At 49.0% G+C, this 23,813-nt stretch overlaps 1 protein-coding gene across 2 annotated transcripts in view; it reads left to right on the top strand.

Moving 5' to 3' along the window:
- dlgap1b (discs, large (Drosophila) homolog-associated protein 1b) overlaps nucleotides 1-23,813 on the top strand; it is a 36,850-nt gene that overhangs the window by 8,023 nt on the left and 5,014 nt on the right. Inside the window, exons 3-7 of one of the 2 annotated variants that reach the window (XM_067251669.1) lie at nucleotides 439-616; nucleotides 2,512-2,788; nucleotides 2,985-3,017; nucleotides 20,839-21,209; nucleotides 21,434-21,516. In XM_067251669.1, the coding sequence (XP_067107770.1) occupies nucleotides 439-616; nucleotides 2,512-2,788; nucleotides 2,985-3,017; nucleotides 20,839-21,209; nucleotides 21,434-21,516 (942 nt within the window). The remainder of the gene's footprint in view (nucleotides 1-438; nucleotides 617-2,511; nucleotides 2,789-2,984; nucleotides 3,018-20,838; nucleotides 21,210-21,433; nucleotides 21,517-23,813) is intronic. The other variant, XM_067251670.1, reaches the window with a different exon arrangement.

Raw genomic sequence — 23,813 nt, 5'->3', positions numbered from 1 at the left:
CTGTGGAGTGAATGGAAAGGTTTTTCAAGGACATCCAGAAGATTCCCAGAGTACATCCAAAACCATTTGTTGAGCAGACATTAGGGGTCGTTCCCAAGTGATTGAAGATTCAGAGGAGCAGTCTCTCACTCCTTTGGGTCCGTACTATGTGCATGGCTAGATTACCAATTTTCCCACATGCTCCCTCAGTCTTTTGTTGAACCTTTTTCACTCTCTCTCTCTCACGTCTTTGCTTCTTTTTTTGGTTTCTGCGTACGCGCCGACGCTCACCCTTTCTGCTCTCCCTGATTCCTCTTCTCCTCTGTCCTTCCCTCCCTACTCTCCTCTTTGTCCTTCTCCTCTTTTTTCCTTCTCCTCCTTTCCTCTCCTCTGCTCTTATCTCTTCTCCACTGCTCTTCTCTTTGTTCCTCCTCTCCTTCCCTTCCTTCCTCCCTGCAGGATCTCCACGGAGCACTCTCCCAAGCTGCAGATCCGGAGCCACAGCTACTTGCGGGCGGTGAGTGAGGTTTCCATCAATAGGAGTCTGGACAGCTTGGACCCAGCGGGGCTGCTGGCCTCACCCAAATTCCGCTCGCGAAACGAGAGCTACATGCGAGCCATGAGCACCATCAGCCAGGTTGGTGCCCCGCTCGACTCCCCTCGCCCCCCTGCCACCGCCGTCCCAACCCTCCACCTCCCAACCTCCTTCTCTACGGACATGCAGGGGGGAGGAACTCACCCCGGGCCTCCACACCAACATTAAAACAAACTCCAAATAGCCATCTGGCAACCACCAGCCATGTCAATGGGAGACCATGTCCAGTTTCAATGGCCAGTAGTCCATTTTTATAACATGGCCCAACGCCTCTCTGTTTTCTCCGATCTGCCGATCAGATCAATCCAATTCAAATGTGTTTAATTAGAAAAGAGGAAGTGCAGTATCTCTCTCTCTCTACCTCCTCCTCCCCCCTCCCCTCATCCCCTTGCCCCTGTCCTTCTCTGGAACATCGAATGACATACTTCAGAAAGACTCAACCCAATTAGGCATCCTCATTAGTGATAAAAAACAAGGCTTAACTGCTGGAAAAAAACACCCAAGATGGAGGGAAGCAAAGGATATGCAGAGCAGGAATACCATAATAACAGGCACACAGATTCAGGCTGTAAAACAGTTTCCTCTCCCAGACCATCCCTTTGAAAAGGGAAGGTGACTTATGTCCAGCAATGCACTCTCATACAATCAGCCTCCTCATTGTTTTGAACTTAATACTTACACTTACCCTGACAAGGGTTACTTGAAAGCATATGAAGACCCAGCTGTCAATGCTCGAAAATATGGTAGGATTGTATGTATGTGTATATATATATACATGCATACATATGAAATGAAAAATATTTGCGGAACATTTGTTGTTGAGACAAATGTGTCTCCAGCAGTGGAGGGTGAAGGCGGGTCACGTCTGCTCTTGTTTGGAGTTACGAGGAGCTCCAGTAGTGTGGTCCTCTGGGCAGAGAGGGGGCCAGAGCCACAAGCCCCCCTTTCCAGAGCAGATGGGTGGGGGGGAAAGGGAAGAGACGTGCTGGGGGAAGTAGCCAGTCGGCCCTGTGGGGAAGGGACATGGCCTGGTCTGTGTGGGTGGATGTGTGTGTGTGTGCGTGTGTGCATGAACGCAGGAAGGCTTCTCATCCGATGCAATAGGAGAGGCCCAAAAAGCTGACAGACTCCGAGTTCTGCTCTCCACACCAATCACATAACACGTCCACCCACCACACATGCTCTGCTGCCCTCACCAACACACTCAAACACACGTTGCCTCACTAGATACATGCCCCCAATTCATCCCGTCTTCTCGAGAGGAGTCCGTCTCGATGTCTTCACCCCCTCCTTCACACCCTCTCTCCTCTACTCACTGTTCACCTCCTCCCCTTATACATCTCTCCAGCAGTTCTTCCATCCATCCAAGTCTTCCAGACTATCAAATCCTAAATCTGTTCATCAGTGTTTTCTTATATGTCGATTCCTGTAGTTCTGTGATTCCCTCAATTCCATGTCAAAATACCCATTCTGCTGAACATGCAATGCCCCCAAATGTAGTTGTCACCCTGCCAGCAGTCACTCTCCTCCTCCTTCCAGTAGATGCGTGGAGAAACACACTTCCCCCAAATTCACCCTAGGAGTCAACACCTGCCACCTGTAGCACCCTTAACAACCACGTCGGTCTGTCCAAATGGCCCGTTCGATTTCAGCCCCAGCACCTGTCGTTCCTCCCCCCTGCACTCCGTGCCCCGTGTTTGGAATGACCCCCATGTATCCTTGTCCTTCAAATTCCCCTTTCATCACTCGAACGTAACAGCTTTTCACCATTGCTCTACTCCACCCTCCTGTGGAACGGTGGGCTCCCCAAGTGTCCGTCTCTCTAACCTGTGTCCCTTCTCCCATGCTCTGTCACGGCCGGCCCGGGCTCTCGTGGGCGCCCCCCGTCTGTTTGCGCCCCGTGTGCTCCCCCCCCCCCGCCCCCGCCCCCGGGGCAGGTGAGCGAGGTGGAGGTGAACGGGCAGATCGAGGCGGTGTGCGAGCAGGTGTTCAGCGAGATGGAGTCCCAGGCGGTGGACGCGCTGGACCTGCCCGTGCCCGGATGCTTCCGCATGCGCAGCCACAGCTACGTGCGCGCCATCGAGAAGGGCTGCTCCCAGGAAGAGGAGGAGGCGGCGGCGGCGGCGGCGGCGGGGGGGCATGGCGGCCACAGGATGAGGGCCATCTCCCCTCCCAGGTCCACCACCACCGTCAGGACCATCCAGAGCAGCACAGGTCAGTTCCCCTCTTCTCTTCCTCGTCACTGACTGGAGATATTTAGTCAGAAGGATCATTCCTGCTGTCTACAAGACTTCCTCGGGTCCAATATATATATCACATGAAGTCTCCATGCATTAGGAGGAACAAACGAAGGTTCACTTTATCTATTTGGTTGTCACAGTTTTCATGGAGAACACAGTATATTTGGGAGGTGTTGTGTACCTCACTCGTTCAGGGCCGGAAGGTCTTATGCAACATTACATGAACATACAGTATATGTATCATGTATGCAGTCTCTGAAATGTTTTTCATGTGTTTATGCATGGAGCAGCATTGATGTAGAATACCATCATTAGTGATAGATGTGTAGATACAAAACTAGTGAATAGATGGCTTTGCACCTGTGTGACTCCTTGGGTTGAGAATGTGTCAATCACAAGGTTTTCCCCAGTATAGAACCAACTAGATAGCTGGCCAGCTGGCTTGCTGTTTGGCTGACTGGCTGACAGGCTAGTTGTTGGCTGGCTGGCTGACTGGTTGTTTGGCTGGCTGACGGCAGGGGTGAACTTTCATTGGCAAAAAAACAGACCCAACCTTTAAAGCACCTTAATACATCTGACCCACTTTCCGTCCCAGATACAATATGATAAATATTAGATTCCGCTCCCAAATCGACTTCTCTACTCGGTTTAAGAGCCTATTCACTCTCCACGGTGTCCCCAGCCGGGCCTTATTTTGGGCCCTGTTCTTCCTGTTTGGCGTCCTCCACTAGGTCCTGGCTGAGCATTAGGACATGCAGTATTGATGCCTAGCGGAGCTGGCAACCCGATGAGACGCCCTCGCTCTCCGTCTTCTTACACATGTCATTGTAAGTCCAGTGAGTCATGGTTAGTGCCGTGTTTTTTTTTCCCACCGGTCTTGTTTAATTATCCCGATTACAAAAACAGATCGTTCTCTGCCTCCGCTTGCCCGGCCAATGCGAGGTCACCGTCAGCGAATTAAGAGCATTTACAGTCAATTGTGAGGATGGTTGAAACCTGTTCGCTCGGATCCAAGGGCTCTCCCTGTGGTTCACACAAACAGTCATTAAGGCCCCCAGAGGAACCGTCCGTTTCCTCACAGAGGCTCGTAGGGTTGTCGCGGACGTTTTAGCTGAGATGAACACGAACAAGGTGACGATGATGATCTCTTTTTTATGATGAGATGCTAATATTGAATGAGATGTTGGAGAGACGCAGGAGGGATGTGTGTCTCCTCTGGTTGTGGGAGGGGAGGGGATGAAGGAGGGTCTAATGAACGTCGCTCATTATACGTACGCGACCTGCATGTCTGCAGCAGCAGACGTCTGGGCTGCCAAGACCGGACTGAGATGCGTGTCGTCATGGAGATGTGTCGTCGTGTGTCTCTGTCACGCGCAGGCGCGCGTGCACACATACTCGTACGCACCGTTTCCCGTACCGTTGGAATTGACGATTAATATTCATTCGCGAGCGATGTCGAGGAACACCGTCATCCCCTAGTCATACAGACACAAGCTGGACACTGAGCGGTGTGTGTTTACATGTGTGTGTGTGTGTGTGTGTGTGTACGTGTGTGTGAAGACAACAAGAACAGCTGGCAAGCGTTAACTGCTGATCCATTTTGTGACACCCGTGTTTCCCCTCTGTCGTTCTCGGCGATTTGATGGGCCGTGTTTCTGTCTCACCTTTGACCTTCGTTCAGCTCTCAGCTCAGGGCCTCGTATTCACATCTCAGGTAGGTGGGTACCTGTAGAGGGGTGAGAGGGAGAGAGAGAAGGGGGGCGGGGAGCGGGCCAGGGGGTGGTGTCAGTCATAACATTATTAGGTGAAGGGAAGCCCGATTGCGGCAGGGGATTGGGCCAGATTACTGTCATGGCTCTGTCTGTTTGTAATTCATCACTGACTCAGATCACCTCTCCTGAGTCCTCGGCACTACTCCCTGTAATTAATTTTCTACCTCTTTTCTCTCCAGGAGAGCCTGTGCTTCAGAAGGAGAGGGAGAGAGAAACAGACAGACGTAGACAGAGGGGAAGAAACAAAGAGAGAGAGAGAGAGAGAGAGAGTACTGAAAGGGATGTAATGGATTCCTGTGGAGTGTCTAAGCTAAATATGCCATAGACCTGCAAGAAGATTTCTTTCTTACCCCATTCTCTCCCTCCCCTTTTCGCACTCTGGTCACACACACACACACACACACACACATATTCCCAGGCAGGCTTTGAATGCCGTGGTGAGAAGCAGCCTGCAGCTCCGTGTTTAGAGATAAGAGAGAAAGGTGTGTGTGTGCAGCAGAGGGGGACATTTGCCCGATGAGCGACATCAAAAAGCTGCACCGAAATAACTCTGTCCGTACCGTGCTGTTGTCTGGAACAGTCCATCCAGTGGCATACTAAACATGCAACCAACCAACTCAATGTGCAAAATAGATTAGTCGATAGTGTTCGGTTCCGGTTTATGTAAAAACGTGGGTGAGGGTAAATGAGACTTTGGGGAGGAGGAGGGGAGGGGGTTTATAAAATACATAATGGGGAGGGGGGGGGGGGGGGGGGCGGCTGAATGGTCCGAGTCAGTCAGATAAATACATGTTGTGGGTTCAAGCTAGCATGGTCTGCGTCTGCGTATCCCACAGTGCATGCTATACTTCCAATGTCCATTCTACTGGAAAGAGAAATGTGGAAATGTTTTCCTTTCTCTCTCTCTTACTCACACACAGCACACACTCATTCCATATTCTGGTCTCAAAGACACCAACAGTATCATTCTGTGTGTTACTGGAAGCAAAGGCCAAAGAGAGACCAAAGCATAGCCAAAAATGCTCTTGAGGTAAATATTCTTTCATGCCTTTCAGCGACTTAGTGGCGACACTTGAGTTTGACCTCACATAACACAAAAAGACCGAACCAGTCTCACCTTGTCTTCAGCACACGCACACACTGACCGACATGGATTTTGATGCTGTGCTCCTATACAGCCACAAACAAATTAACTTTAATGAATTTCACTTCCTCCTTTTCCTTAGGGGAGGCCCTCGGGAGAGTTCAGCTCACCTGTCATCAGACCAGGCCTTGTGTGAAACAGATAGATCAGGCTGACACACACACGTACACGTTCTGTGGAAACAAAAGTCGCCCATGTGCAGACAAAAAGCATCGGCCCTTCTATAGATACTGCTGGGAGACTCATTGGGTGAAATAGCGAAGTGGATAAAGTTGGATGTGTGTGAATAATGCATGATGTCTTCCAGGAGGACTAGTGGGGTTTCCTATCAAAGTAGGAAGCACTTATGCACCCACCCCCACCCCTAGTCATATTTTAACCAGGAGACTTCCGCCAGTCTCTCTATAGTTCAATCCCACCTGCGTTCCATTCCACCCAATAATTAAGGATCATTTTATATTTCCAGGCTGAATATAGAAACCAGAAAGGGCAGATTATCGTTTGATCTGTTCCCTTTGAAGGTGGAGTGGCTGACGGTGGCTTGCTCTCACCGACCTTCCACCCAGAGACGCACGTTAGCCCACAGAGCGGGACCTTGTTTCCCGGCGACAATGGGACAAGCCCGCCATGCGTTTTTTGGGAAAATCTGAAGCGAATCTCATCTTTAAAGCTGGAGAAAAGTCTAATGTGAGGATTTTCATCACTTTAAGCCCCTTTGGAGTCCTGGTTTCATCTTTCAGTTAACTTACTCTCCAATTCACTAATGTACTCTCCTCGACACTTATCCTGCGACTTAAATTCTCCCAGTACAGGCATGGTCATTACTTCTCCTTTGCACGCCAAGGCTTCTCCTACTACATGGATAAAAGGGCCTCAGTCTCGCTGCAAAGCCACATGCATAATAACGACAGGAGAAATAGATTTCCTTCAATGCTTAGTGACCTTCAATTAAAGGGAAAGAACAGAGATATTAAGCCAGGGAAAGAAGCCATGCCGGATATCAAATTGCCTCGATCAGTTGTTGACCTCACCACACTCTCTCATTCTAATCCTCTACTTTGAGTGCTGACTGTTAATGGCTCTTGTTTTCCCTGCTATATCTATTTTTTATAAACACTGTGCAGTGCCCCTGTGACAACAAGCTTGGACCCGCTTGTGGCTCCGCTAAATGTAATTTTGGAAATAGGTGGTTGTTTGAACATAAGAATTTTTAAAACAAGGTAAAAAGGATTTCACCAACATTTTGGTTTAGAGAAACTAAAAGTTCATTTGTATGTAAAGCAAGAACATTACTAGACTATATACAGTACAATTTTTCGATAATGATACAGTATGTGATAAGCCTAGACAACACTGCCCCCAGGAGTTAGAGTACCACTTTGAAACTTGTTTCTCAAACCCTAACCTCTGAAAAAGGAGATGGACCTCTGGAAGAGGAGATGGACTGTTGGTGATCTGTCGACTGTCTCTGAAGGAATGGTTGGAGAAAACTGTGACTTTGAAAGGGCTGTCTATTTGCTGCATCTCCTATAGCTTACCGTCAACAGAGACTTTCCAAAACGACGACTGCTGATGTCTGGATAAAACATTTAGAAAACAATTGTGTCTCCCTTTAAAAAAAAAAAACGTTATGACAAATGTTTACCATAATGATACTACTACTAATAATGTATTCGGTTTGTATCTTCAAATATTTCATATTTGTTTACGAGGGAGCCTGTGTTTTATTTATTTTTTAAGTCAGCATACCCCAGTCTCCAAATCGGTCTATATTAACTTTACATTTAGGTAATTCCTTTTTTTTCTTATCATGCGCGTAACTACCCCTTTGGCACCCACTTGTGTGACTCAGAGAGCCTGGCGAAACGCAGTCATAGTGCACTCACATCCTGAAATTAGATCGAATATGCGAATGTCGTCAGAAAGGGAGCGGTGAAGAAAGCGCAGTCTGCCTATCCAAGTAGTTAGTGTGAATACGAAATATTTATGACATTTCTACAGTATATTTACAGTAAACTGTGCGGGATGTGTGACTACTGGATACGACTTTGTGAGTAGCGTATGCTTTCTTATTGAAATTAGTGTTACGCTGTTCCGTGTTTTTGTCCTGCGTTCAGTGGTGGTTCCAGTGAAAGTAGTTACCGCCCATCCCACAATCTTTCAGCTTACTCATGCTTGATCAGATACAATTGATATAGCCTGTAGGAATAGTATAGGCCTATATCTGATCAATCATTTACCACTATTGTTGAACAACAGTAATAGCGACAATAGCGGATCACGAAATAAAGGTTAAATAAAAATAAACGAGCAATTATCAATAATAACGTTTATTAACAATATGCTTTACTACTGATCATTAAAATCCAATTACATTGAAAATACATGTTCACATGTCTATTTTACTGATATTGACCACCTATTAACATATATAAAAAGTTCTATGGCAGGTATATTATTTTCCACAACAATATATTGGATACCAAATGTGAGAACAAGCTGTGAACATACTGTGAATTGCATCTATTGCCATTTGTCCTTGCCATGGGGGAAAGTTGAATGCAACTCAACGTGGCCCAGAAATACTTGAACTTCGTCAGCACCCATCTATTTTAGTAGCTTATCTTGGATGTGGGATAGCAGGTGTGCAACTAACCAACTGTAGGCGCCTGGCATAGTATCACAGCCAAGGTCTTGGCAGATCTCTGCCGGTAAGGTAATGGGGGGGGGAGTCCAGGAACTCCAGTGGGAAGCCATAGGAGGAGAGAAACAGAGAGGGGGCAGGTTAACTGTGCTTAACTGGCACCCCCTTCTAGGAAACCAGGTCAGCCAGGCGCCGGTTGCTGGGTTTGGGCCGGATAGGACAGATTCAGGGTCCTGAGTGACACGGGATATGTCGCCCCTTCTGCCCCTGCCGCCCGAGGTATCTGTGACGGAGTCATGCACGCCATTCACCCCCAACAGGATCACTATGCTGCCCGTCTGCCCACCCGCCATCTATTTAGGGCCAGTCTTCTAGAGACTGTAGGCCTTGACATGCCTGGGATTACCACCCGCCCCTCCACGGAAACACCCCTGCTGCCCCTCCCACCCCCAACCCCCCCTGTGTTGATACAACTTGGTTACAGTCAAAGGACCATGTGCCCTAGGTGGAGTTTCCAGCACAGAAGAGGTCTGGGGTACAGGGTTTGGAGTGTCATGGTTCATGGATGGATTGATGGTAATAGATGATTTGTCTCAAATATAACGTGTTTGTGGGAGTTTCTGTTTGTGAATGTGTGTATAAGAGAGACAGTGTGTGTGTGTGTGTGTGTGAGACCTCCTATGTCAGTGTTAATACAGAGGCTAGTTCATGAGTAGACACAGACGCCTGAGGGGGCCTACAGCACTACAGCACATCAGCCTGTTTCTATGGAGAGCAAGACGTTTAGCCCTGCCTCATATCCTTTGGCTCCTCACAGTCTCCCTCTTCCTCTCTTTATCTTCTCCTCTCTCCCTTTCTCTCTCTTCCCCCTCTCTCTCTCTTTCTCTCTCTCTCGCTTACTTGATGCTCAGCTGCAGATGGCTCATATGACAATCACGCTCTGTTTTGAAGTGAACACTGTCACAGTGTGTGCTGTGCTGAAAGAGAGGTGTCCGTAAGCCGTACACCAACAGCTTCAGTCTGCTAAATAGGCTTAAACTAGACCACCACAACAGCAATACTTTGTAGAGTGCCAAGTTGTGTGTGTGTGTGTGCGTATCACTGATAGAACCAGCCCCTGGTTTGCGGATCAAATATACAACGTAAACGAGAATGAATTCCGCCATGTTGATCTCATTAGGGTTCATCATGATCGATGATATGATCATTTGGGCTCTGCTTGATCATTGATTTCCTCTTTCTTTCTCTCTCTCTCTCTCTCTCTTTCTTGTGGATGCCTTGTTGTGTTGTTATTGTCCACCACCAGAGGGCGATCACACCCTTCCAGAGAAACGGACGCTGGTTTATGGATTCTTGTCATCTTGTAGTCAGTGTTTGTGCGTGTGTGTGCGCGCGGGTGTGTTTACGACACGTTTGCACTTTCGCGAGCACGCGTGGGAGCAGCCTGTGAGTGTGTGAGGGAGCTGAAGAAGGGAAAAAGACATCAAGCAACACTCAATAATGAGCTGTTTCTGGAAGGTTCCTCCTCAGAGCTCCATTAATCCCTCACACCTATTCTCCCTGAGCTGCACTAACCTCCTCATTCATCCCCCACCACACACACACACTCACACACACACACACACACATACACTCTCATACACACTCTCATACACACATGGCCTCCCTCTCTATTTCCTGCCATTCTTCCCTTAATTACAGGGACGCATAGAGCCCAGTCTTACCGGTGCACTCTGCATTTGAAATATACCTGTCAGGGGATCAAAGCTGGCATCCCTTCTGGACGGAATTATTCAAAGGGAGGTGTAAATTAAACAGCCAAGGCTGTGCTGTCATGGAAGTTGCCTCTCTTTTTCATCCTCTTTTGCTCTCTTTCTCTGAATCATTGTCTTTTTCTGATACACAAGCACATTTATTAAAGGCTGTTTGTTGTAGCTGTCAGAGTGATACACTGTAAGCTTAAGCCCTCAGATGAAGGTGGGACACACACACACACACACCTGCGTGTGCTGTCACAGTTGAAGCTTTGATGGTGTGTGTGGGTGTGTCTGTCAGGAAATGAAGGCTGGGCTGGTTCCAGGGCATGTGGAAACATACGTTTCTTCGCCACACACACACACCTTGATGTGGTTGATCTAGGGTTACCTGTGGGTGAAGAGAATTCCACCTTGACAGTTGATAGCTGAACACTTGATCACATTCTTTAGTGTGTATGTGTGTGTGTTTGTGTGTGTACAGTAAACCACCGCTTGTTTTTGGCCTTCCTTGCTTCAGCTGCAGGATCAGACGCTAGATCTTCGTTCTGTCGGGTAAACTGTCATTTGGCTCTCCCGTCTTCCCGTCGGAAATCAACGGCACCTGATCTCGTGTCTCGGCCGCTCAGTAATTATTCGCTCCCGTCGCGTCTGAGAATGCGAGCCAGTGAGAACTTGCACTGTCGCTCTCAAATAACACGATGCGAAACCACTCCGATCTCTTTGATATCGCCCCGCCTGAACCTGGGCGTGCAGCTGGCCTCACAGAGCTGCACCACAAGCTGGCATAACGGTTGCAGCATGAATCCCGTTCTGCTTTGACACTGTCCAGTCATGACGTTCTGCTCAACATATTTGAAGGAGAATTTCAATATCCATTGTATTTCTTAGAAGAGGATTTCAGTAAGGCATTGAAGCCCATAAAACGCCTTGCACTGTGGTCTCACAGCAAAAAGGTATTGGGTTCGATTCCCTTTTGGGGTTCAATGCTTCGGTGGGCTATCTTCCGGGTCTTTCTGTGTGGAGTTTGGGTGTTCTCCCCTCAATACAAACCTCAATGCAAAACAGACCGCTCTCCTGCCCATGTCCCTGGCCAGGCATGAGGCGAGGACTTGGACCTGCTTCTGGCTGCCCTTGGAGGAAGGACTGCAGAATGGGAGAAAAGCAGAGAGGGAAATGTATTGATGGACAATCAAGCTTCTGTGTGTGTGTGTCCCTCACATCGCATGATCAATCAAATGTTTCTTCTTCCTCTTCAAAAATTGCCTTTGTACCTTAATTTGGCCAATAGGGGGTGTAAGAGGCAACCATTTGTTATGGTAGAGAATTGCTTGCAATAAAGTCATGCTACATTTGCATGTGGTGAATTGTTCACACATTTTATTTAGTGTTGTCATTTAATTTTCAACCTACAAAAATGTTCATTTGGGTACTTATCTTAACTAAGGCTGTATCTCCAATGGGGCAGCTAGTTTTGCGACTGTTGGGTTTTTCAGTTTGCTTACGACTTAATTGTTCCTTGTTTGTGTGTGCCGGGGGTTGGAATGCTTTGATTGCTACCACTTGGGGAGGAAGAGTGGCGTTTGGACATCTTTTGACACAGGAAACGCAGGGCCAAAAATGTCATCCACCCCTCTCTGCTCTCTTGGTGAACAACAGAAATATAAGGAGAGAGGGAAAGAGGGAAGGGGTGGGTGGGGTCTGGGAAGGAGAGAGAGAGGAGATGACAGGGGTGTGTCAAACTCAGCACTGACACAAAGCATGGTCACCGCAGCCCACCCCGTTTCAGTCTTTCGACCACACACACACACACTCACTCACACACAATATAGTCACAAGTAGGACTTCTGTTTTCTGAGTCACCAGCAATGCTGTTGTTAAACACATAGGAAACCCCCCCCCCCCACACACACACACACACACACACATATATACAAAAACACACATATATGTCTCCTCCTATCTTAAAAATGATATAAATAATTAATATGTGCCCAGACACATGTAATCACACATTTGAGACATACAGATGGAACTACTTTTCCCATCAAAAGACTGGGGAGAAGAAAAAAACCAATACCATATTCCTGCCATTAAAGCTTACATTGCAGAAACGACGTCTTCCAGATGTGCTGCATCGCCGCTGGGCTGTCTGCCCACCCACACATATCCATCCGCCCCTGGGGTAGTTAGTCGGTTCAAATAGTCCCTTTCAGGTAAGCTAGTTGGCTGTCCTTGAGGTAATGATCTCTAATTTCTGTCTTTGTCTGCCTGTTGTGTTTTGGCATCAGACCCCAAAGTAAAGGCCCTGCAGGATTTCCTCTGCTAGAGAGGATACACGCCTGGACAGGGCCCGCTCGCTAGCTCTGTGGTGATGGGAAAAGGCAGAAATGCTGGGTGGAGGCTTTGAAGTCAACCCCATCCCCTCCGTGAATGAAGTAGCCTGGATTAGTGTCTGCAGGAACGTCATTAGTCTCTCCAGCGGCGTAGGCTATCCCCAGTCAGAAGAGAGACAACTTTGTGGAATGAAACTCTACCATACGCTGTCTCTCTCTCCCTCTCTCTCTAAGTGGTGTGGGGCTGGGATGTGACTGGGTGGTTTGGAGCTGTGCAGTGCGGGAGGCCTGGTCCCAGCACAAATTAAAGACTGCTTTGTGAAAGTCCCAGACTCGACTACAGGGTAGGGTTAGTCTGTGTGTGAATGTGTGTGTATTTTGTCTGGGTGTGTGTGTGTGTGTGTTCGTGTGTATGTGTACCGGAGCACTCCACCAATCCGAAGAGCCCGTCCCTCTTTTTCGAACCCGTCATTAACAAAAAGAAGCCGCCACTCTCCTCCTGCACACTCAGAGAGGGAATGCATTCCTCCCGTCCTCTCTTTCCTTCTTCCACCCCCTCTTTTTGCTTTGCCGCTTCACCAGCCATGCCTCGCGAGGAGGGGAAGGGGGGGGGGGGGTTCTTTCTCAGCCCGAGGGGACTGATTCCTTCCGTCCACAAGTTTTTAAAGACTCCACTCCTCCCCCTTTCTGTGAAGGGATCGCTGGGTGGTTTGTTCTGGCTAGTATGTAAGAGGAGTGGAGAGGAGTGGAAGAGATCAGAGGAGAGGGAGCAGGAGAGAGGAGGAGAGCGGAGGAGAGGGCATGAGGGCAGACCTGAATGGGTCTGAGGAATGCAGGAGACCAACGAGCACACCCAGCAGGAGAGAAGGAATGCAGGAGAGGCTATTGTCTCTACCCCTTCACCCCCTGTCCTCTGCTAGGACGTAAACTCACTCACACACACACACACACACACACACACGAAAAGAAATTTGCGGGAAAAGAGAACCTCTCACATGTGGGGGACCCATTTGAAACTCTCTCTCTATCAATGTCTGTCGTACACACTGGGGTTGTACGCGTGCACACACGCACACACACTCTCCCTGAGCTGCACCCTCTCGTTTTTCCTCTCCTCCTTTTGACAGGATGCGGGGGGGTCAAGGGGTCAGAACAGGAGACCACAAAGAGTGTGTGCGTCAGTATGGGCCTGTATTCTTTCTCTCCCCCCCCCTCCTCTCCCCACTCCTTTGCCGACCTTTCCTCCCCTCCCCCACCCATCCCACCACCACCACAATCAATCCCTGACGTTTACTTTTGGGCCCCCAGATGGCTTTAGCATTTAGCCCGCCTCTCGCTCTGCCAGGATTAGTGAAGGGCCCAGCTAGCCAACTCTCTCTATCTGTCTCTTTCTCCCCCAACATGTGCAAGCGGTCAGGACAAAGAGCGTCAAACAGGCAAGGGAAGGAATTCGAGACCCCAGACCGCGAAGCGATACTCGACACTGACGTTGTCGTGCATTCCTTCCAGAGCAAACTTTCTACAAGCCTTCCGAGAGGCTTGTAGAGAGACAAGCTGCACACAGTTTCCTTTTTTTTCTTGTTCTTTTGCTGCAACATAATTGATTTGTCAGGGTGTTTCATGTTGTGTATTTATTTTGAGGCTCACATCTTTTTTTTGGGGGGGGGGGGGGGGGTGGTTTGTGAGAAGTTTTAGGAGTGATGAACTTTTGACCACATTCCAGTGTATTTGTATGTAAATACGCCTAGCCTAGCACTTAGCAGTCATCCTTCTTGCAATGACATGATGTGGGCATTGTGCAGAGAAGGGCTGACTTGAGTGTCTGCAGGCTAATCTCTTGCACAGCGTGTTCACCATGGAGTTCTGCAGATGACGGGGTCTCCTGTTCCTCAGTGTGGATGAGAAGGTTCTCCTGTTCCTCAGTGTGGATGAAAAGGTTTTCCTGTTCCTCAGTGTAGATTATAAGGTTCTCCTGTTCCTCAGTGTAGATGAGAAAGTTCTCCTGTTCCTCAGTGTGGAGGAGAAGGTCCTGTGCCCGTTGCAGACAGTTTGTCGTACGATTGTATTCTGCGGGCCGAGCTCTGCGCTTGTGTGTGTTCGTGCCTCCGGTCTAGGGCCATGCGGTGGTTTGTATTTTTAGTCAGTGTACACACACACAAAAGGTCTAAGTGGACTGTATTATTCAGTTAGCGGACTGTGTGACGGCAGTGACAGTAGTTGTCACAGGGGGGTAATAACCCAGGGGTGAACAGGCGGACATAGACACACACACCCTGGTAAGATACATAGAGGGGGAATCATTAACCTGCATATGAGTCAATGTCTCGTGTGTGAGAGAAACACAGAGAGAAAAAGAGGTAGGGGATGAGGATGTGGGAGGTGAAGAGCATTAATCAGAGGATATGAGTAGGTGAGGACAATCCTAACAGGCCTAGGATTAAATAGTCAACCCCTCTGTTCAGAAACAAGATTGAGTTAGTGTAGAAACCCTTTGGTCATATGGGGACAGTCTATTATGGGTCTATGAGTAACTGGAATAGCCAATTATTTAGCCTTTTTTGGACATGATGTGACTCACCTTACCGACCTATGCTGTCATGACAGATGCATGCAGTGTGTGTGTGTGTGTGTCAAAGTCACCTAGCCCACTCCGCCAGTCAGACAGAGGAGAGATGAGTGAGAGTTTTGCGTGAGTGTGTTAGCTTTAGCATTACGAGCAAACGGGCAAAGTTTACGCCCTGTGTAGCAGCAGGAATGTTGACATTTCCGAACCAATCTCAATCTCTTTTCTCTTCCATCCTCCATTTCTACCTCTTTTCTCCCCCCCCCCCTCCCTCCCCTGACATTTCCTCAGTCTCAACCCTCCCTTTCCCTCTCCTCCCTCTCTACCCTCTCCAATGTCGAGTCACTCACCACAGGTATCTCCCTCTCTTTCTTTCTCTCTTTCCACACCCCAAGGGCCTGTTTTCTTTCCCTTTTTTCCAGGGGCCGAGACAATGGAGTGATGTGTCCCTTCATGTGGTTGAGGGGAGGCTTAGCTGGGCGGTGGAAACAGAGACAGGCAGCAGGAGGACAAAAGAGCTGGGCAAGAAGTCCTTGTGGGCCGGGCCTTCATGAAAAACTCATCAAACACTCTGTCCAAACACTCCCAGTCACCTGTGGATTGAATTACCCCACACTTATTTCAAGTTGTCAGCGTGTAACTCTTTAGATAAACGGAAGCCGGTGTAGCTCGCAGGGCTGTCCAGCTATACCTGAGCTCATCCCTGTGAAACAGTTACTCTCGACACACACACATTTGACGCAGGTGTGTGCGCATGCACATCGTGTGTGTACATACTTACCTCGTTTTTCCCGGTCTGTGGCTGTCTATTAACTGCCAGTCCTCTCTGCCTGTTACTGATTGACAGCAGAGCAGAGCTATAAAAGAGTAGAGCAGGTAACTTAAAGACAGGGCTTTCTATTTGAACTTATGGCTGTATGGAAGTGGGTTAAGTAGATCTGAGTCTGTCTATTGCCTAACACATAGCAGCTGCTTGCCAGATTTGAAGCTGTCAGTTGTAAACAGTCTTATCAGATAGGCTTGATGCTAGCAACACTTTGTTGACACTGAGTTTGCGTAGTAGGGAAAATAGTATTCCGCTGCGTTGACACTGTGTATTTTGGGGGGCCTTGCAGTCTAAATAAGATACTTCTTATACTTCTTCACAGATACTGTGTTAATTGTTTTTGTTAGGTAGCTACATGCACATTCACAACATGAGCCTGTTTTTCTAACCACACTCGCTGTGAGTCACCTGAAAGAATTCCCAGAAGCCTTCATGTCAGTCGGCGCCACTCTGTCACGGATGTCAGAGGTCAGCCAGGAGATCTGTGCTCTCCAGATGCCTGGGTTCTCTCAGACACAATAGTTCTGTTTGTGTGTGTGTGTGTGTGTGCCTGTGTGCGTGTGGTGTGTCTGCAATGTTTCTGTGTGGAGTTTTCAGAATGAAAGGTAACATTGTTGTTCTCCAGAGGGATAACAGAGTTCACAGTGAACTGAAAGACTGCCACATCAATGTTGTCTAATAAAGACACGAAAATATATATAATTTTTTTATGTTTGGAAGGTGTCAAAAAGAAATATATGAGAAAGCTAAGAAGTCCTGTCTTTTGAGTAAGCATTTGGGAGTAAACAGTAGCCAGACTAAGACTTAGCAAGAAAAAAACGTTGTTTTCTTTTAATCTGTAACTACTTTTGCCCGTCCCCTGGGTCAGACTAAATAGCAAGCCCGTGTTTAGGCTTGTTTCCGCGTAGCTTGCACTACAGACAGCAGCAAGGTACACAACAGGGCTCTTACGCCGTTTAGCCTCGAAGCAACCTTCATGTTGCTGCCACGCGTCGCCATGGAGACACTATCACAAAAGGCTCCAGCTGGCTGTGTGTGTGGTGTGAGCGTGAGCAGACGGAGACACCCCCCCCCCTTTTTCTCCTCCCCTCTCCCCCCTCCCTCTCCCCAGACCTCCTCCCCTGCCCTCCCTCCTCCTCACCCCTTCTAGCCTGTCTGGAACCCCCTTGCCGACCCACAGCTAAGTGCCATGCAGCTGGACTGAGTGTGTGTGCGTGTCTCCCCCTCCCCCCTTCCTGTCTTTGTGTGTGTTTGGAGAGGAGCTACGGTTGTGCCCTTGGCCCCCACGCGAGGGAGCTCAACGCTGCCTGATAGATTGTTAGCCTGACTGCTCTTAGGAGGGCACACAGACACATACTATTTGAAACTCATATGAACTCATGCAACATAGAAATATAGACCCATTTAACCAAAAGACGTGATATTAACTGCAGTCACCGCTCTTCCTTTCTTACACACACACACACACACACACACATGCAGAGCACTGAGGCTGTTGTTAAAGTTGTAAAGTCGTTTTCAAAGGGTACACTGAGATCAATGAAGCCATAGGTAGTTCTGTTTTTTGTTCTCTCAGGGTAGAAGACATGAATGGGAGCTACAGTGTGGGTGTGTGTGTGTGTGTGTGTGGGTGTGGGTGTGTGCTTGGGGTTTGATGCAATCTGCCCTAAGGGGGAGGGGGCTCACCAGGAGAGCAGCTATTCACACCCCACTGTCGGCATGGGACTTTTGAAGCATTCGTCAAAGAGGGATTTAGGAAAATGCCAGTTTTGTCATTCACAAACTCTCTCTCCTTCCTTCTCTTCTTTGGAATGACAATGCATGCAGCAGGCCTGCCCTCTGAAAAGGAGTGGGCAAGACATTTTGACTTGGAAAAACCTTCTTAAGTAAAGAGAGTGTGTTGTTACGAGAAAATGTCAATGAAGTTACATGATTAAAATTGAATTTTAAACCGGTTTTAAATAGAGAGCACAAAAGAAGGAAAAAGCAAGGGAAAGAGAGAGAGAGAGACAGAGAGAGGGGAAAAAAAGTCTCATCCTTACTTAACCGACGGAGCTTTGGAATCCAGTGTCACATTCCCTCATGTCCTTCTGATCAACAACACAATGTCCTTGAGACTGTCTGAGCATGTGTGTCTGTCTGTGTGTGCGCATGCCCGTGTGCGCATGCCCGTGTGCGCATGCCCGTGTGCGGAGGTGTATTTGTGTGTGTGGGATCCTGGGAGTCACTCCTGCTATCACTCTGTCCCAGCTGCCCGAACATCAACATGTTTTTTGGAAACTTATCAGGCTGACTATTTTGTTCTGTGATTTTTACAGTGGAGTGGAATGCTGTGGTAACATGTGGACAACTAGAATGTTACTAGGGCTTTTCTTTGCATAGTCTTGCCTTTATCTGACTTGAGGCTGCTCAAATCTGGAAATGGTTTTCTCCAGTAGGAGACTGTTTATGTTCATTAAGTGGTTGGTCGCATACTGACGTTTGTGCACACATTCTTACTCGCTCAGTGTCTCTCTCTCTCTCTCTCTCTCTCTCTCTCTCTCTTTCTCTCTCTCTGTGTATATATATATATATACACACACACACACACACACATAAACAGCATATACTGTAGAGTATAGACATTTAAATGCACACATACAGACACGTAAACACATACAGACCACAGCCTTCCAGTGTCTGGCCCAGGTCAGCCCTGACAGTATTCTCAGATGAATGGGGAGGTTATCAGTGGCAGGAAGTCTGCTGTCTTCCATGATGTGGTCAAACGAGTTCAAATGTTTGGTTGCTCTGTGTCAATAACCTGGTGAATCAGTCAGTCTGGGTGTGTGTATGGTGTGTGTGTGCGTGTGTATATGTGCGTGTGCGAGATAAAGAAGGTGAATCTGTCTTTGATTGTCTTCTTGTCGGTTTGTGTGTGCGTGGTATGTTGCGAGCGTCTTTTCGATTGTGTGTGTGTGTGTGTGTGTATTTACGTGGGCATGTTTCGACACCTCCTGAAGTGTGTTTGTCTAACCTATCTAGGCATCCTCAGCCCCAGCCCTCACCCCTCGCCTGGCCAGCCAGCCCACTGACACACAGCACTGCTGCTGCAGAGCAACACTATCATGTTTCATGCAGTCTTTTTACCGAGCACATGAAAGACATCAGTCTCCCCAGACCTGTCCTCACACTGATATCCTCAGACACAGCCCTGGTCGATGACTTCAGGGGATTTCCACCCCCCCCCCCATAAAAAATACAATAAATCTAAAACGATTTAAACTAACATTGAATCCTATGATCTCCTTGTACTGGCACACAGGCAAGAACTTGTGTGGGTGTGGGTGGTTTTGTCTGAGTGTGTTTGCATATCTGAGAGAGAGAGAGAGAGAGAGAGAGAGAGAGACAGAGAGAGAGAGACAGAGAGAGACAGAGAGAGAGAGACAGAGAGAGACAGAGAGACAGAGTATGTGATGGTATGTCTGTCTGTGTATGAGTGTGCGTGTGTGTGGGTGTGTGAGAGTGTGTGTTTATGCTTCTGTGCTCCTGTACTCGGTGACCCTGGCAGAGATTAGAGGTTTATGTCAGACACCGTTCCCAGACGTACATCAGCAAAACACCCAGGACAGAACAAGCCATTTAGAACTGTCCTCAGGAAACACTCATTGATTCGCACGGAAACTGTTTTAATTACAGGATAAAACCCTTATGATAATAATAATAATAATAATAACAACCCAATCACTTTAATAAGACATCTTTTGACTTTTACACATGATGAAGCACAGTTCTCCTTTCATTCCGTGACATGCGTCACAGACCATGAACTCTCCGTGCTGGCAGAGACGTCTCCTGCAGTGTACTCATCTCAACACCATCTCACCTGCGCCTCCGACACGTCCAGAACCTGAGCTGGCCTCCGTATTGTCCGGGACCTTTTGTTTTGCGTCGGCGGGGGTTACCTGTGATGTCATGGTCCTCCTTCCTTCCCGTTTCGCTGGGAGTGGCAAACAGGCACTGCTGTAAAGCGGCGTGGCTGCAGAAAGCCGTGGGACATTTGTCTTGTTTTTCCCGCTCGGGGATTAAAGGGATACAGGAAACACGCTGTCCTACTTTTCAGCCGGAGTTGAGGGAGTGACCTAGATCTGATGACAGCAGGCCGGCAGGGCGGGAAATGGAAATCCACCGGCGAGAGTGGCTGCTTTATTTGAGTGCGCGTGTGTGTGTGCGCGCGTGTGTGTGCGTGTGTGTGCGCGTGTGTGTGCGCGTGTGTGTGCGCGTGTTCGTATTTGCTGCTGTGACAGCTCACCTACAGTGCTGTGTTCAGTGCTGCAGCCTGTGTCTGAACATGAAGGCTCTCTCTGTACATGCAGGGCCGGGCCTCCTGGTATAACCTGTAGCTGAAATATGAGACCAAAGCAGAGAGGGAGAGAGAGAGAGAGAGAGAGAGAGAGAGAGAGAGAGAGAGGGGAGAGAGAGAGAGACAGGGAGAGAGAGAGAGAGAGAGAGAGAGGGGAAAACTCTACAAGCACCAGAGGGAAACTGGAGAAACACATGGAACACGAGCCAGTAGAAGACTGACAGTGAATCATTGTGATTTCTTCTTTTCAGCTCCTTAGAGAGAGAGGAAGTTGCGCTTCCTGCAGCCTGTTGTTCCACCCCGTGGACCCCTGTGTCGGTGACATCACCCATCTCTGTCACGACCCGTGGGACCTCCCCAGTGCGCTCGCTCTGCGCAGCACAATCAACTGATTACACATGCATGCAAGAACACACACACACACGGCTAAATAAAGACCTGCTCGTCTGCTCTGATTATGCAAAGCATGACAGGGCAGTGTGTGACAGGACGGCAGCTTTCTGATCTACCAGATCACTAGGTCAAGTGAACAGTAGACTAATCCCTTTAGCAGGTTAGTCAGCGCTCGGATTAAGACTGCTGTCTCCCGCCGCCACGTTTTATAACCCGCGTTTGTCTCCCCCCCCCCCTTCTCCCCCCGTAGTGTCATCATGCATCACCACCTACAAGAAGACCCCTCCCCCGGTCCCGCCCCGCACCACGCCCCCCAAGCCCTTCATCTCCATCACCGCCCAGAGCAGCACCGAGTCGGCCCAGGACGCCTACATGGACGGCGGGGCCGTGCCGCGGACGCACCTCTCCTCCCAGCCGGGCCTGTCCAACTCCACGGAGAGCATCGACAGCATGAAGGCCCTGACGGCCGCCATCGAGGCAGCCAACGCCCAGGTCCACGGGCCGGCCAGCCAGCACGTCACCAACAGCACCATCACCATCACCGCCACGGCCGCCATCGTCTCGGCCGACAGCAAGAGGGAGAGAGACGCCCTGCGCAAGTGCCTCTCCATAGGCATACAGGTCCGTCTGGCCCACGGCACGAACGTTTTCAGTGTTTTCAGAACCTCGATTTAGAGGGAATCTGAACATGTAGGGGATTGAGAGTGGATGGCTTGCTGACTGATTCGATTGTCGACCGTTTCATTGAACACACGTGTTCTCTATGTTGTTGGAATTTTGTCTGGGCACAGCAGGACGGGAGCCTCCTCATGTTTACGTTCCCCCCCCCCCCCTCTGTGTTGCAGGTTGATGGGCCCGAGGAAGCTGTTGCTATAGAGGAGCATTCCAAGTTCCAGTCTGTCGGCATCCAGGTGGAGGAGGAGAGAAGGTGAGAGGAGAGAGAGAGAGAGAGAGAGAGAGAGAGAGAGAGAGAGAGAGAGAGAGAGAGAGAGAGAGAGAGAGAGAGAAAAACTGAGTGCAGGACAGAGAGTTTGTGGTAAAGGTAAAAAGAATGTCGTATGAGAGAGAGAGATAGATACAGACTGAGAGAGAGAGATACAGACAGACAGAGAGATACAGAGAGAGAGAGAGAGAGAGAGAGAGGGAGAGAGAGAGAGAGAGAGAGAGAGAGAGAGAGGGAGAGAGAGAGAGAGAGAGAGAGAGAAAGAAAAAAAGAGCCACAGAGAGGTGGTTGTATATAGTGAACCCACCCCTCCCCCCCCCCACCCCCTCCAGCAGCTGTCCCCAGCTCAGAGGAGCCTGACTTCAGATCCCCCTCGGTCGGTAAGAGGGCCCCTGGTGACAGCTGGGCCCGGAGGATGTGGTGGAGGGGAGGGGTGGGTGTGTGTCTGTGTGTGTGTGTGGGGGGGTGACTTGACAGCCATCTGTTGCTACAGTCATTGTCATGCAGGCAGGCAGCAGGCTACTTTACGGGGAGTGTGTTGGCGGGGCGGGGGGAGGGCGGGGGGGTGATATAGGAGCATTTTGGCTTCTTCTTCTGCTCCCTGGTGTAAGCTACGACACGGTCAAGTCCAGCCCCCCTTCTGTTTAGGCTGCACGTTGAGCGCCGGATGCCTTTCTGCTAGCTCACATAAGGGGGAACAACTGACACACGCATTCTCACACACACAAAGCTCTCTCTCACACACACACACACACATACACACACACACATACACACACCATTTGCATTAGCTAGAAGGAACCTTTCCTGGTTCCTTGGGTTGAAAGAAATGTGTCACACTAACTGTTACGTACAAACACACACATGTGACCCACTACAAATAGTGACCACTCTGTTTGGCATCCACAGCTGAGAGGAGGTGACCAATTTGGCCTCCTGTTGTAAATTGATTTCCCACAATCTACAGTGGCTTGCTGTAGCAACCGCTGGTTTCTCCTCACACAAATCCAGCCCCCGCTACACACACACACGCACACAATATGCTCTCAGTATTGGTTCAAGGTCAGGGCCGAGCGTCTACTTCAAACTGAGGAATCTGAGGTGGGGTGGGGGGAGGGGGAGGGTGTTCTGGAAGGGTCTACGCTGACTGACCAAGCAGAGAGAGGGAGGTACAACTCCTCTCACCTGCCAAGGCAAACATTAACTCCCTAAGACTTTTCAGAGGGTCCACTGAAGCTTAGGTTTAGTGTATCTGTGTGTGTGTGTGTGTGTGTGTGTGTGTGTGTGTGTGTGTGTGTGTGTGTGTGTGTGTGTGTGTGTGTGTGAGAGAGAGAGAGTGTGTATGTGTGTGTTTGTGTGTGTGTGGGTCCTGGGAGGTCCGGGCTGAGTGCCCCCTAACACTGAATTCCCAGACAGTGAGAGTGCAGTTCTGCCTCGGCCTTTCCTCTCTGAAAAAATGAATACCGTCATCTGTGTGTGTGTGTTTGTATGTGGTTTATGTGTTGCCATATGAGGTCATAACCTCACCTTAGTGTTTGAACTCGGCTTAAGCCAAACCGAGAAGGAGTGGCGAACAGTAAAAGAGATGAACGCTACAAACGACGTTCCCTGTGCTCAGACACGTTTACTCTCAGAAACCGCTCTTCGAATACATCAATCCCCCCCTATCCTTTAAGACTTGAAGACGTTAGCCCCACTACATGTCTTTTTAAACAGTTTACCAACGCTAATCTGCCAGCACACAATGCAGACATGTGCAGAGTGAGTCTGTCAAAGGGTGTCAGTTTCTTCCGCACATTTCCTAGAACCAGGTGGCTTTTGCAGTCACCGGAGATCTGGAACGTCAACCACCGCTCTCGGGAATGACGTTGTGTGGAGGTGGTCTCGGTGACTCCACCATGCACACCAGCAGGCCCTCACAGACCTCCCAGGGTGCTTCTCAGTGTAGGTGGAGAGGCCAACCGCTGTCCAGGAGTAGCCTACACATCAGCCCTCGCTCTCATGGATATTAGCATTAGCATGTTAGCTAGAATGCCAGCCTGTGTTGCTTCAGTGTGAGGGGGAAAAAAAAGTCCAGCAAGTCTGAATGTGAGAACTAAACTATCTAAAATGTCTATTAACCTATATTAACGAAAAGGTCAACTAGGACACATTGTAATGCAGCAGAGAGGAGATTATACTGTCTGGAGCAGAAGGGCTGGCTTCCCTCAGCAACCTCTTGATGTGATTTACTGGGCTCTCTGAAGCATCCCACCTGACTGTAACTAAAACCTGTAGAACAC

This window comes from Osmerus mordax, chromosome 15 (assembly GCF_038355195.1).
Source record: "Osmerus mordax isolate fOsmMor3 chromosome 15, fOsmMor3.pri, whole genome shotgun sequence".
Lineage (NCBI taxonomy): Eukaryota > Metazoa > Chordata > Actinopteri > Osmeriformes > Osmeridae > Osmerus > Osmerus mordax.
The sequence above is the reverse complement of the archived record's forward strand: the minus strand, read 5'-3'. Positions and strand labels throughout refer to the sequence as shown.